The sequence below is a fragment of the Aythya marila genome, assembly GCF_965140915.1.
Source record: "Aythya marila genome assembly, chromosome: 3".
NCBI classification, from domain to species: domain Eukaryota; kingdom Metazoa; phylum Chordata; class Aves; order Anseriformes; family Anatidae; genus Aythya; species Aythya marila.
The window spans coordinates 41273030-41287961 of NC_139044.1; the positions used below are offsets into that span (position 1 = coordinate 41273030).

Below are 14932 nucleotides of genomic sequence, written 5' to 3' on the forward strand. Positions count from 1 at the left end.
AAAATGAAAGGAAACAAATACAAAAGGTTCAAATTGTTAGTTACCTTTGATTGCTCTGCCCTTGAAAAGTGGTAGAAATACAGATTGAAGTTCTTGGTACATTCTGGTTTTAGTTCATACAGCCCTCTGCCAGTTAATCCAGGTTTCCTACCAAGAAAAAGTATTAAAAAAATATGGTTCATTGGTTACTACCATTTGAGCATAAATGGTTAAATAAAACAGCTAGAATACATTGCTCAATAGGCACTCTAAAATGAGTACTAAATTATGCACTTGAGAAAATCATGGGAAAAACACCATAGCCCAGACCTCTCTTTTTTCTTTTCTCTCACTCTCACTAACGTATGTATTTAATTTTAAGAAATAAACCATTAGAATAAAGGGAAACATACTTGAAACAGGCCACTTCTTCAATCACACTTTCCATTCCCGTCTCTCTGTTCTCCTGTGTTGAGTGGAAATACAAGACTGTGTTACTATAGCTCTTGGATTAAACCCATTCAAATACCATATGACACTAGATGAGCGTGCAAAACATATCTAGTACAAGCAATTTTACTGACACTCCAGAGAACACTAAAATATGTAATAAAAGAAATGTTCATGAATGCCGTATTTGCAAAAAGTATTTTGAAAAAGCATCCCAAATTAAGTATTGAATTTTTACTACTTTTCCTTGTCATAATAAACTTAAGATAGAAGAAAATCTTAAATGTTCCTTAAAATTATACTGCTCCTCTAAATTTTGACTTTTCAAATTAAAGTATTTAGAACAATGAACAATATTTCAGAATTTATCATTAAGAGTAGTACCAATATAGTAAAAGAATATTTTTTGAATTTTGACTACGCCCTGAAATATGTTTAAAGATTACTTAATAAATATCCTAAAGCACATTAGACTGCTATCCTACAAAAGCACTCATATTGGAATTCAAGTAAATGAATGTCCATGCAAACGAAGCATTTATGTTACACAAGTCATTACACTGCTCCTGATTTCATGAATTCTCAATTATTGTCAGGCTCTAAACTAACAGTTTACATTTCTGGATAGTTCCAGCAACCCAATTGCATGCATCTATTTAGAGTTTACAAGCAGACTGCAGATACTACTGGCCAGATGGCCTGATTAAGAAACAGTATTAAAAAGAGAAAAGAGCTGAAGAAGCCCTCAGGCTCCTGCCTCTTTCATACAGTTTCATCTTCTCCAGCCCTCGCCTACCTTCTCCATGACAACTATTACTCTGTACTCATGTTAACTTTACTCTGCATAATCACACTGCTCCCATTAAGGGACATTAACTCACGTAAAAAAATTCACTAATTCACCTTATAAAATTGAAGGTTTTGTTTTTCAAGCTACTTACATCTTCAGGTAATGCCTTTACTAATTCACTGTGAGCCATTGGCCTGATGCTCAGCTGATGGATGATCTCTCGTTTGATTTCATCTGTTGCATTTACCTGTCCTATTCCAGGACTGAATCTTTCTCCTGTAAACAAAATGTAATAGTGCTTTATTATCATTATTTTACTATTTTAAAACTTTTTTTCTTTTGTAATTTAAAAGGAAAAGACTGGAAAATAAGTCTCTTGTGAAATCTTGTGTTCATCCACCCATGTTCAAAAGTTAAGATTATGTTAATGTAAGCTAGTTTCAAGTCTTTCCTCACCAGAAAATCAGAACAACAGCATGTTCAAAACAGAACTGAACTTGAGATAACAAGGAAGAACGCTCATTCCAGACCATTAAACAGACATGAAAAAATGTATTAAATGTATTGGGAACTTACCAACAATCATTATAATGAGGTAAAGCATCTCTTCTATAAGAGTATTATTTTGTTGAACAACATCCTGGTTTAAAATAAAGAAAAACAATTGAATTTACATGTTTCAATTAAAGGTAACGAGTTATTCCATATGCTGAAAGCATTTTCCTGCGCTTCAAAACATTATCTTTTTTCACTCTTAATAATCCCAAATTAAGCTCTACTGTAATGAAGCCACAACTGCCTTAAACTTCTTGAACAATGCAAAAATTATGCAGCAGTTTCTGACATTTATCATTTTGACATGTAAAATATTTGTGGATTTCAGAAATGGTCAAAATAACTCTCAAATTTTTAGCAAGAAACTGAACAGAAGTAGCACAAAAGCCTTCAGCATATTTTTGAAAACAATTTTGTAGATTTTTCCATAAAAAGTGTACATAAAATACCTTGTTAGTATTTTCTGTGCTAAATCTTTTGCCATAGTCTGGAGTACTAAATATCTGATAAAGTTCAAAGCGACTCAGCATTATCATCAGGAAGTGATTTGGATCCATCATAGACACACCTGTCTATTAAAGAAAAAATGATTATAAACACAAACCAGACTGGGTGTTATTTTAGAATGTATTTTATATTCACATACAGTTCACAGTACATTCTTTGTAAGATTCATTCCTCTTTATCCTGGGCATGGAGATTTAAGCAAGGTACTCTCTTATGACTCCAGTAATGCAACTGACAGCTCACATTTGACTATGCAGGGTGATATGCTTTATTAATTTTTGATTAAGCCTTTTAAATGTAAAATATTCAGGGTTATTCCTTCCATATCAATCTAAATAAAAATCAGATCAAGACTTCTGTTTAATTCAGTTTTGTCTCTACTATTCTGTTCCTGCTGATCCAACTTTTAGAAGGCATAATGAGAAGTAGTATATAGCACAAAGACTTAAAATAAAAAAAAATAAAAGTATTCCAATCATCATTAGAAGGGCTGGAAGATTTAAACAAGCATTTCCAAGCATTCTGGCAGAGAAGAATATTAATGTTTCAATACAGTCATACATACTTATTTCCATTTATTTGCGAAGGACTATAACAGTACTTCCTCCACAAATTTTTCCATAAATACACAGATACAGTAAGTACAAGTCCTTGCACACACACAAAAAAAAAATCCTTGCCATTAAAAGGTTTTGATGAAGGATAAGCAGATGTACACAAAGCCTGCGTCAAAAGACGCTAGATAAAATGCAAACTGGTATACATGGTTACCTGAAGCATTACTATGTCCTTGTCAAACATCTCTCTCCTGCATTTCACATTATGATAGTAATAAATCTGAAAAAAAAAACAAAGATTTACAACCATTATACTCCATCTTCATGTATTTTTCATCTAGAAAAATAAACTTTGTTATACAGTATTAGTAAATAAAAAGCTGAAACAGTAATTTGAAAAAATATACAAATGTATTTGGAAGCAGAAAGTGTTTTTATATAGCTGGGTATTGGCAATGTCTAGATTGCATGTGCCTAGAAGGAAAAGTCACGTGGAGCTGTAAGTTTTTATATGTGTGTGTGTGTATAAACACTTCAGAGACAGCCTATGTGCTGTCCAACCTTCTATGTGCTAAACTTCCCTCTAGGGGGACACCATTTTTCACCAGAATTACATAGAGCAGACAGGCATGCCTTCCTTCTCTTCACCAAACCAATCAATACAAATGCCATAAAATCTTCTCAGAAAATATCCTGAAGTAGTTGTCTGAACTTGAGCTCTCCATAATCAAAAAAGAAAGGAATTCTAGATTGTGGGAGCCACAGTACCTAAGCTAAATTCATCTCTTTACTTCATGATGGGATTGTGGAATCCCACAACCAGCGGGATTAAATAGATTCATTACATTCCTCTATGAAAAGCTATACTGAAATTTCAGATTTGGTGCACATCTGTAGTAGGTTGAGTGCCGTTATTAATTGTACATGAGTAGAGCTTCAATAATGGTAATCACCTTACACTAGTTTTTGTTTGTTTGTTTGTTTTTTGTTTGTTTGGTTTTTTTGTTTGTTGTTGTTGTTGTTTTTTGTTTTTTTGTTTGTTTGTTTTTAAGGCAAGAAGCATCAGCAGGAGGAGCAGCTTAAGTCAAGTACTCCTAGCACTAAAGTACACTTTAGATCATGACCCTGGTGGGTGGCACTGACACTACAGAACCCATTTTATAGTAGTTGTGCTTTAACCACCTCAGGATCTACTTTGTAAAAACATTAAAATTAGAGATGGACAGAGACTTTCTCCAGAATCATGAAAGAAATAAGAAATGAGAAAGAACCCAAGAAACACAGCGCTCTGTGCTGGTTCTAATGCTTCTGCACAGCCTTTAGATTTCACTTACCTTATACACATTTAGGATTATTACTATTTCTGTTTTTATTTTAATATTTGAGACAAATATTTATGTGAAGGCAATGAAAGTGTTATCAAAGATGCATAAATTAATTCTGCACATCTTGCTATTATTGGACAGTATACAGCAAAAAGGCTAGGGGACATTAACTGCGCTATACTTACACACAGAGCACTAAATTCAGTAAGAACTGTGGCAATCCTGAGACCACAAAAAGCGGCTTCTGACTGAGATGTCAAAGATCAGTTTAAAAACAAATATTCAAATGATTCAAGTGCTGATTTAAGTAGTTACCTCACACAGATCTTACTGAAGTTAATGCAAGTAAAGTTCCAAACCAATTTAAAAATGAGAGTTTTTGAGGTCTGAAGTTACCTTGGGGAGCTATCAGAAAACAGTGACTACACAGCTACTATGTACTTACCTGATTAACAAGAGAGAAGCCATTTCTTCTCCACATCCCTGCATGTACTTGGGCACACAGCACCAGGCATCGGAGAGGATGTTCTATCAACATAGGTGGGCTAAGTTCACTCTGTATTAAAGTAAAATGCAATATTTTGATATATAAGGAGAAAAAAGGAAATGGGACTTGAAAGGGTGAAGAGTTATATTTCTTATCATTAAATGGTATGGGAAAACAGAAGAGAAGTAAATCCAAAGCACATATTACAAAGACTTTACAAATTTGTTTACAATGTACCCAATCAGCTTTAACCAGCCTTACACAGTCACTGCTCCATAGAAGTATTCCACAAGGGCTTTAGTTTATTCCTAAGGACAGTAAGTTTTGTATTTTAAAACAACATCATCAATAATAACACTGTCATTTTATTTCATTCAAAGGCTAAACATTTCTTCTGTTAAAAGGCAGAGATTTCCTCTGCTAGTTACCTTTTCCCCTCTTTTAATTTATCCTGTTCTTTTTAACTTCCTATTAAAGAGACAGTGGATCAGTAAGAACATGCAGGAAACAAGAAACAAGAAGGGAAGTAAATTACAACCTATACCAAGGAGAAGGAAATCAGGTCCTGACAGTAGTTTCTAAAAACAATTTCTACTATAAAAAGAAGGTAGTGAATGAAGAACCAAATACAAACCTTAAACCTGAGTCTTGAATTACTCAAGAGAGCAAAGCTAATTGTGTATGCTCCAGTCACGAGTATCTAAATATTAATCTCTTAAGAGATAAAATTACCTACCAAAGATAGTCTCTGTAAACAGCATGCGTAGCAAAAACAGTCCTTTGTTTTATTTAATAATATCCTATGCTCATAAAAGCAACTTCACCTTCAGTATTAATTACATTTAATTAATATATCACATTTAATTACATACCAGGGGTAGCAGCTCTGGAAACTTATATGCCACTTCAGTTTTACTCAGCAAAACATGCAAGCCTGTATGAATAAATAAAACACATACATATTGTGTACAGTATTTACTATAATTCAGAAAGGACAAAAAAAATCACCTAATTTTCTATCAGACCATTTTCTGGACATAACCACAAGCAAGTCTGCAAATGATCACCCTACAGTTACACAACTATTTCCTAAGGAGACTTGTTACAAAACATACATTTTATGGAAAATTTTTCCCACTGCATATGTATAAAACTTGCAGTGAAAGAGTTTTGCCTTTCTTTTCTGTGTCATATCCCCTCAGTGATAGCCAAGTATCCTTGGTCTATCAAGACAAGTTATCAACAACAGATATGTCATCCTTCCTACCAATCTTTAAGTTTATAAAATACTGTAACGAGGCCCCTATAAAAGGCTTTCTGCTTTGCTTTAAAGCTATGAGAGTTTTGCTTATAAATTCAAAAATTCGAAGTTATTCAAGTTTGAGCTGCATAATATTTTACTTAAGAACTATCTTTTTCACTTCATTACCTGTGAATTTATTATTATCTGATTCAGTTTAAAATACAGTTTTACTTTTTTTCCTCCCTATACATAACCGTTCAGCAATTTAGGCCAGTAAATTAGTAGAAAAATTAGGCCAGTAAAGTAGAAAAAAGACATGGCTTACTTTTCTGGTGACACATCTGATTAATCTGTTCTCTAACAGACTGTTGATTAGTCTATTCAATCTGACAGCTAACCATATTTCAAAAACAGTCATCTACAGACCGTATTTTGTTGCATTTCTTTTGCATCATGTAAGTTACAAAAGCAGCTGTAACTTCCTACAACACCCACTGCTGACAAATGCAGAGGCATGAGACAATCTTCCCCAGGCCTGAAACCATAACAACTTCTCCATCACTTGGGAACATTTTGCCTTAAGGAAGGCTATCAAACAGTTAGGAAAAGGCTGAAATGCACCCTATTCAGACTCTCAACAGCTGTTGTGTGGTTCATTATGTACATACAAATGCAAATTATATTTATGCAACATTTTTCATTTCCTGAAATATTTTTAAACTAGTTCATACCTGCAAGTAAACGAGAAACTGGGAGATGAATGCTAACTTTTTCCTGAGAAACACAGTATCTGATGGTCTCAACTGAATGTCCACACATACTGAGAACAATAGGCTGTTCTCCGTCCGTAAAACCACTATGACACTGCATCAACACAGTCAAGCATTTCTTGTAAGCTTCAATTAACACTTTTTCCTAAAAGGAAGATCACAGTTTACAAAGATTATAAACAACACAGAGCTCTGTGCAGTAATACAGCTAACAACAACAAGCAGGTTTTGATTTATTTTTTTTTAATCTTTATAACAGTCCTACAAAACTAAAATAAGGAATCTGACATACTGATCTGAATTATTAAAGGGAACACAGACCATGAAACTCATCCAGATATGCCTGACAAAACTGACTATTGCTAAAACTTGCAACACAGATGCAGTAAAAACCTGATTTACAACCAGGCAGCATTAGGTAGATCCAGAGCATGCTCCTCTAACTCCCTCTTCTCTGATAATACTAATTATGGCCCAAATATTGTGATGATCAGGTTTTTTTTTTGTTGTTTTTTTTTTTGTTTTGTTTTTTGTTTTTTTTTTTAAGGCTTAACCACATGCTTACATATTGGTCAGTTTAAGCCCTAAAAGATGTGTTTAAATAGAAAAAATGTGTACCTGCTCACAGAATGTTTTGGCTTATTGTGCAGTTACATTGTTTTGTTCAACTGTTACACATATTAATGGTTCATTCCCTCCTCTTGCCACCACCACCCCCATAGCCACATATTTGCATGGAAAAAACAATTCAGAAGAAACTTACATCTAAAGCACACCAGTCCTGCATCATTGAAATAACAAGTGTTAATTTCATCTGCAGTGTAAATGCTGCTTCCCATTCTGGTTCCATTTCAATGTGCTGTCCTACTTGACGAGTTATTGGATCCATACCCTTAAACAAAAAGAGTTGTGCATTTCAACAATATATCACTGTAATAACTTCGTTAGCATTAAGTGTGGGACAGTGGTTAGCTGTCCTTATAAATATATTGCTAATACGAGAAAAACTCGGGACCATCTTGAAAGGAATTATAAACATCTAAATAACAATAAAATGAAACAAGAAGTGGAGAAGAATACCGGGACAGGTTTTTCAGGTATTAGCTCTGTTATTACCACCTTGAGTTTTCTTTACAAAGAACATATGCATACATCAATCATCTTACACACCCATTTTGCTTTTTAAATGTGGTTTCTAGGGATACATTAAATGTAGGTAAATATTAATTAAAGATCAAGTACTCAAGTACCTAATCAGATCTCAGTATAAGTAGTAAAAACAGCACGGTCATATACCAGCATGACCATATTAAAAATTTATCAGACTAACACAAGCTAAATATCAAGAAAAGCATGCCACTGAAGTATAGAAAACGGGGAGTGATTCTGATTTACACCTCACTGATCACACGGTCAGTTTGTCTTTGTAAAAGCCACACTGGTTTTAAAATACTCCTCAACCGAGCAGACGAAAAGGTTAAAAAAATTCACAGTGAAGGTATCTACTTGTATGGCACAGACTATATATTCTCTAATAAAAGCAGCAGCTCTGCTGACCCCAAAGTAGTATATGGATCTTTCACTAAGAGGGAATATTAGTTAAAATGGGATAGATCTCATTCATACAATTGTCTTATCTGCCTGTACACCTGCAAAATATGCCCAAAATGACACTTTTCCTTTTGAACCACTTTTTTTTTTTTTTTACTGCCTTCTACAACAAACAAAAAAAATCAGGAAAAGTTTGGTGAGACATGTTTCAGGAAAACATGACAATTCCAGAAGTTAGTAAAACATACTGCATTGTGTTTACAATATAGTACATTAATTTCCTCAGTTTTTACATCATAATAGACAGCTTCCTGCTTTAATCTTCAACACAGTGCAAATTTTGTAATTCACAGATTTACATACCTGCATACACTTGAGTAATTCTAAGAATGCATCAAAACCCTCTAGGAACTTGTGTCTCAGGTCTTCTGACCACTCTGTTGGTTTGCTTATCAACACATACCTGAGTACATTAACAGATACAAGTGTTAATTTTAATCTTCCCTCCTCCCCCGCCACCCCAAATTGATCAAATCAGCACGTAGTTAGTATACTTACTTGAGATCCAAAATAAGGCTCTGAACACGCCTGAATTTGAAAGCCTGCAGAGCAGTGTAACGTTCAAACTGAAACCTGCCTTGGATGTCACGGTGTCTTAGATGGTCCATAAAAGTTTTGATGATAGTGGTCATAAGATTTTCTTCTGTTATTAGCATTCGAGCCTACACCAAAGTATATTGAAATTTGCTGTAATTAACAGACACAACTAACAAGAGGTTCACACTGCACCATCAAGTTTATAAAATACATGACATTTTATCCAAAGTAGTTACATTAATAATTAAAACCAAGGAACATAGTAAAAGTAAGTCTTCCAAATATTCACAGGAGAAAAATGTAATCTAGCCAGAAATTATCATAATTCAGATCTCTCCCTCTTCAGATCCCTTCTGTACAGAGATTTGACGATGGTAAGGCTCCTGCTAACCTATGTAATTATGACATAAAACATATTATTATGTGTCTTATAATTAACTTGTACCTCCCTTTAAGTATCTGTTGTGTCTTCTCATGTAATTTAAGTATGAACCCTTTAGGGCAGTGACAGGTCTTCTGTTTTTCTCTTTACAAACTGTTAAGCACTGTGAACAGCAAGTCTTTTGAACTGCTAAGGACCTGTACAGTGCAATTTCCACATGGAAATTATGTGCAATGACCTTTAATTCCCATCAGGGGTTGTCGCATATATCCATGTGTAGCACAAAACAAATCAACAGGCATCACAAATTCCGATGCTGCCACATTGTCTTCCACACCCAGCCAAACCTAACCCAACCCACAACAGAGTAGGGGGCACTAAAACGTTACTGCCATCTCCTACTTGTGAACTCTTCCAGAACTTCCTCATTCTGCTGGCTCTCCTAGGTAAATAGTATGAGTCATGGGACCAGAGAGCTGCGATGTGTGGCTGGGATATTCAGGAAGATCAGCCCCTCTGGTCTACCACAAAGACACTGCAGCTGTTGACTAGAGCTTCTGGGTTCTACAGCTCATAATGATACTACAAATTCAGTTTTTAAAATGCTACTGCAGGGGAAAAATCTAATAGTTACCATTTAAAAAAAATTACTGTAAACAGAACCACCCATCATCCCTCAAACCAAACAACCGCAGCTACTTGAGAGCTCAAATTCAAATTACTAATGTAAGTTTGAAAATGTTACTGGGGTGTGGTGGGTGGTATTACATTCTTCAACATTTTCATTCAGTTGAGAATGACTGTAAAACAGGCCTAAACCTAGGAAAAAAATCATTCTTACTTTGTATGGGAGGAGCTTATCATAATTATCATATCATTCGTCTATTCTGTCTTCTGTAAAATTAGTCAATAACAATTTTGTTCTACTTTATTTTTTGCATGTTTTTGAAATAAAAAGGAAATGTTTGAAATTACTAAAAAAAAGATATACGTGTATACACACACATTTTATTATTCCATCTGTCAAACAAAAAAGTAACACATGAGCATTTGAATAATCCTAGTTGGATAAATCTACCTGTAAGTTTGAGTAATGGCAACATTCTTATTGTTAGCATCAAAATTAAGAGGTAACACAACACTGCCCTGACCCATGGAAACAGAACCCTGAAATCCTGTCAGATTTCCATGAACATCTGCTGCCTAGGAAATTAAAAAAACAACTTTGCACAGTATCATAAATACTACACTAGTATTGAATTTTAGAGCTCAATTGAATTTCAAAAGATTCAGAAGCATTCATTGTCAAAGCAAATCCAGCTATGTAAAATCAAACTTTTATTTTCAGTACAGCTCCACAAAATTATTTTGTACTACAAGGAAAGACAGACTTATCTGGAGACTGAAGCAAAAAAAGGTTATTTTCCCCAAACAAGCGTAAGCTGGTGAAAGACCAGCAGTATTAGTGAACTGGGTGAAACATAGCCTCAAGCACTGTAAAAAGAATTAACTGGAAATCTGAAAGAAGGCATAGAGTCTAGATGTACCAAAGGAAGTAGTGAATATCATGAGACAATTCTTGCCTGCAGTTAGGTTGACTGGAAAACTATGATAAACAAAGAGGATCATTTATTGAACTGCACCCAAATGGTATGCTCTGAAACTGCAGTACGCAAATCACAACATAGATTTCTACAAACAGAAACCATGGCTTGGTATGATGAGAAACGTAAATGTTATGTGTGTGCCTCTAAATAAACATTCAAGTATATTAAAGTGTGTATATATATATATATATATATATAAAATATATATATAAACATATATATATATACACACATATACACACACACACTTAAAAAAAACAAAAACAAAAAAAAACAACAAAACAAAGCCAACCCTAAAATAAAAAAAAGAGAAATCAAAAATACCCAGCCCATTCTGGGAAGTCAGATCCAAACTTTGCAAGGGTGAACTGCTTTAACTTCTCAACCCATTGCAACATATGTAAACAGTCTGACTCCTGCGCAGCAAGCAGTGCCCTGCATTTCCACAGTAATGTTAAAGAAATCTGCGGTCTGGATTCACGAACCTCTTAGTGGCTTTTAACAAAAAAAGGTTTCCTTTTTTTGGTCTTTCAGTACTTACAAGAGAAGGCACTGTGAATATCTGTATCGAGAGGTCAGCAATTGAGAACTCTCTGTCGTGGTCATCTTTCATAAAATCACTCTGCAATCGCTCATAGTTCTATTAAGAAGGAGGCAAAAAGAGGCAAGGAGTGCCAACTATCAGTTTTTAAAAGAAAGACAGGCACTACTCACCAGAGTAGGTACAGTGAAGAGTTGGACAGACAGAGCAGCCACCGATACTGCCCGGTCGTGATCATCCTCCATATAATCTCTCTGCAACTGCCGGTAATTCTAAACAACAAGGGGAAATTCACCTCTAATCCACACTGACCTGATTTTTTTTATTTAAATGTCTGCTCTGGGAAACTTTTAATTCCACGATAAAGGGAAGAATAGCTCTCACAGATTATTATACAGATACCTTGTACAAAGAACATGACAATTTATCTGCTCACGTGTGAGGTCTACTCACTCATTTTCACAATAAAGGCTAATATTTTATTTGTTATTCAAAAAATTATTTATCTGCAGCAGTGTGAGCAGAATTTCGCTGTGCTGATTTCAGGCATTTTAAGTACTAGTTAATGCAGAAATGCTAATCTGCATAACAGAATTTCAGCACAATTTCCAAGTAGTGCTTTAACAGCTTACACCTCAAGAATGAGATGCAATTAGCTCTCAAGAAGAAATAGCCTGCACAGTTGACGGTGAAGACAAAAAACATCTGAACTGCTTTAATTCTCTGGAACGTGGAAAGCTCATTTTCTTCCCAGCAGATGAGATGCCATTATAACTAATATTTTGAAGACAGAAATAAAGTAGTCAGCATTTCATTTCAACTTTCCACATCCAAATAATACTTCTGCATCATTTGAAGCTCTATATGCTAACTAAACTCTTCACTAGACAGTTTAGGTATTTAATAGTTCTTTATAATAAAAATACTTACTCTTGCAAAGCGGATAGCAAAAAGTTTCTTGCATTTCAAATCCATCAGGAGACTACTCATGAATAACTGGTGATATACATTTCTAGCTCCTGTCAAGAAAAATGAACAACACATTACATATCACTACTTTCTATCAATGTATTATGGAAACATTTAGAAAAGAAAACTTTTACAGGGTGAAGTAAGTCTACATTTCAGAGCAGAAACTGCTTTGATCAAGTCTGTCAGGTTGTAGCAAAGAATGAAGATGAGCACATAAAACAAAATGCTTCAAGCGGCATTATTTATTTCTCCTGTGTCAAGTAATATTCAGCTGTTGAATAACCTAAACCTTCAAATATTAGGCAAGTCAGTCAAACAAGAACTAAACTCTGCTCCTCAGAACAGAGGATTTGGATGGACCAGGAAAGGGACAAGGGGAAGCAGCTACATGGAAAATCCTGGGAACTGCAATAATTTTTTCTTTGTTGTGAACAACTCTGCAAATAATCAGCTTATCTAACTCTGAACATGTAGTCTGCCTGAGCAGCATTTCAGAAAATACTGCCAATACAAATAAGAATTGACCATACATAGCTTGAAAATAGACATCTGTACCATTTCTTTCTGAAGATCAGTTAAGTCAAAAGCCAAAAAAGGTGCCATTTTGATAAATATGATATAGGTACTGAGATCCAACATAGCAGACAAACCCCAAATCAGTCTCTTGTTTATTAGCCTTGGCTTCAGACTACTCTGAAAAATAAGACCTAAAAAACCTGTCTCCAAACAATCTTTGTGTTCTTGTCTTCTATATAAGTGCACCATGGAGAGATATTATAACAAACTAAGCAATTATATATTATGGTAAAAGTGATCATGAATTAGCAGATATAGTAAGGGAAAAATGTCATGCCTAACATTCGTCAGTATTTTCCAAAAGCTGGACAAAACTTACCCTTCCACAGTTTAGAATCGTACAGCATCAGCTTGTCCACAAGGGAAGAATTTTCACCATCTGGCCCCTCCTGTAGACCAACCTGACACAATATTCGACGAAGGCCATCTTAATGAAGAGAACAGGTGGAAGTTAGTAATAGCTTAAAAACTGATTTTGTGTATTATTTTGATACCTGGAAGTTCTTAAGACACAATAGAAGCCGCATATCCATCTTTTCCTAGACAACTGAGTAACACTGCATGCTTTGCTGGCAGACACACAAATATTTTATATTTTGCAAGTCTTATGCTAGCTTTAGAGAACATTAATGAACCTTACAAAAACTGCCAAAACAATGATTTGTTTCGAAGTTATGCAAAATGTCCCTCCTTAGAACTGCTGCTGGCTTACTAACCTAAGTAGTTACACATCAGGCTAATTTTCTGGGTCATATTTTTCCTGTTTACCAGTTCTGTCAAAAGGAAAATATAATTCATATATGACTGTAATTTTTTAAAATATACTTACTAGCTGTTATTATTGTAAAACTTCTCTACGTTTTCTTTTTCTTAATGGTAAGCAGTAATAACTGCTATGAAAAGAACATACAAGTTCTACGCTTGCAGTCAAGCCTGCATCTGCAACACAACGCTCATGTGAACAGTGCTCAACCTGGCTTTGGACTGCAGGTAATATATATTTACTAACAAAATTATGACTTACAAGCATTAGACACTATCTCTGCAACCTGCTTAGCCACTTCAGCTTCCCAGCTAGCGTGAGCTGGCAGTGGCTTGGTGCCATGCGTCCCGTATCACTGCAAAGTGCAGTTCCATGAAGTCTGTCAGCCCCCATAACAGGGTCGTGTCCCCTGCCCCCACAGAGTTCAGCTCTACCTCCAATCTCCATCTGGCCAGGGAGATTTTAGATGAAACCACCAAAGCATTGCAATTCTGTCATCTCACATTGCAGATTGAATGGTAACAGGCTACTTAAAAAACGGAGCAGAATGTGTATGTTTGGGTGCATTTGTTAAGAAGCTATGGGAAACCAAATACTTGAACAAACTGCTACCGTAACTTTTCAATAGTTTGACATGTGTGTTTTAAAACTAAATTCATACAAATAAACTACTCATCTATCATAAATAAAATGATATAGAGCACCCATGCCTAAAATCTTGGCAACTTTTTCAAGTATCAATCTAATCATACATATAATCTCTGAACAAATCCTGCACCTATACAGAAGAATGTATACATGGCATTACAGTGGCAGAGAGAGCTCTGCTAGTAATTCTTGTTAAAATTTACAGGTGCATAGCACACATGAACTGCATTGGGTGCACTTAATTAAGTCCAAGTATCTGCTTCTCTACCTATTGGCAGTTTGATGTATTTTCCTTTTACTTCAGCTCACGCTCAACATCTTCACAACTTTGACTCAAGACAAAGGAGGAAGCACACCAGAACAAACACTGAGCCTTCCCATAAAAGTGATACCATGCATCTTGATTCCTTTGAAGAAGCCTCTTTCTAAATATCTGATTAATACTTCATTGGTTTCTATACTTATCCCAGAGCAGTCCCCACATCCTTGCATTCTCTCTGTTGTTCTGCTTGCACAGCAACAAACCATAAGTAATCACTTTCATCATCATTCATCAAGTGACTTGTGATTAATTTTGTTTTGTCTAAGCAGACAGGTTATTTTCAGCTTACTGCATTCATTTAAAAAGAACT

At 35.0% G+C, this 14932-nt stretch overlaps 1 protein-coding gene across 3 annotated transcripts in view; it reads right to left on the reverse strand.

Annotated features, from left to right (window-relative positions):
* The window catches only part of UBR2 (ubiquitin protein ligase E3 component n-recognin 2), a 51258-nt gene that overhangs the window by 20579 nt on the left and 15747 nt on the right, over positions 1-14932 (reverse strand). Inside the window, exons 9-23 of one of the 3 annotated variants that reach the window (XM_082756427.1) lie at positions 13209-13316; positions 12272-12360; positions 11342-11440; positions 8773-8936; positions 8578-8677; positions 7427-7555; positions 6625-6808; positions 5523-5584; positions 4609-4719; positions 3053-3118; positions 2224-2346; positions 1796-1859; positions 1371-1495; positions 393-445; positions 45-147 (exon numbers count right to left, since the gene is read on the reverse strand). In XM_082756427.1, coding sequence (XP_082612553.1) covers positions 45-147; positions 393-445; positions 1371-1495; positions 1796-1859; positions 2224-2346; positions 3053-3118; positions 4609-4719; positions 5523-5584; positions 6625-6808; positions 7427-7555; positions 8578-8677; positions 8773-8936; positions 11342-11440; positions 12272-12360; positions 13209-13316 — 1580 coding nt within the window. Of the gene's footprint in view, positions 1-44; positions 148-392; positions 446-1370; positions 1496-1795; positions 1860-2223; positions 2347-3052; positions 3119-4608; positions 4720-5522; positions 5585-6624; positions 6809-7426; positions 7556-8577; positions 8678-8772; positions 8937-11341; positions 11441-11514; positions 11614-12271; positions 12361-13208; positions 13317-14932 lie in introns of all 3 variants that reach the window. The other 2 variants (XM_082756428.1, XM_082756429.1) reach the window with 2 other exon arrangements.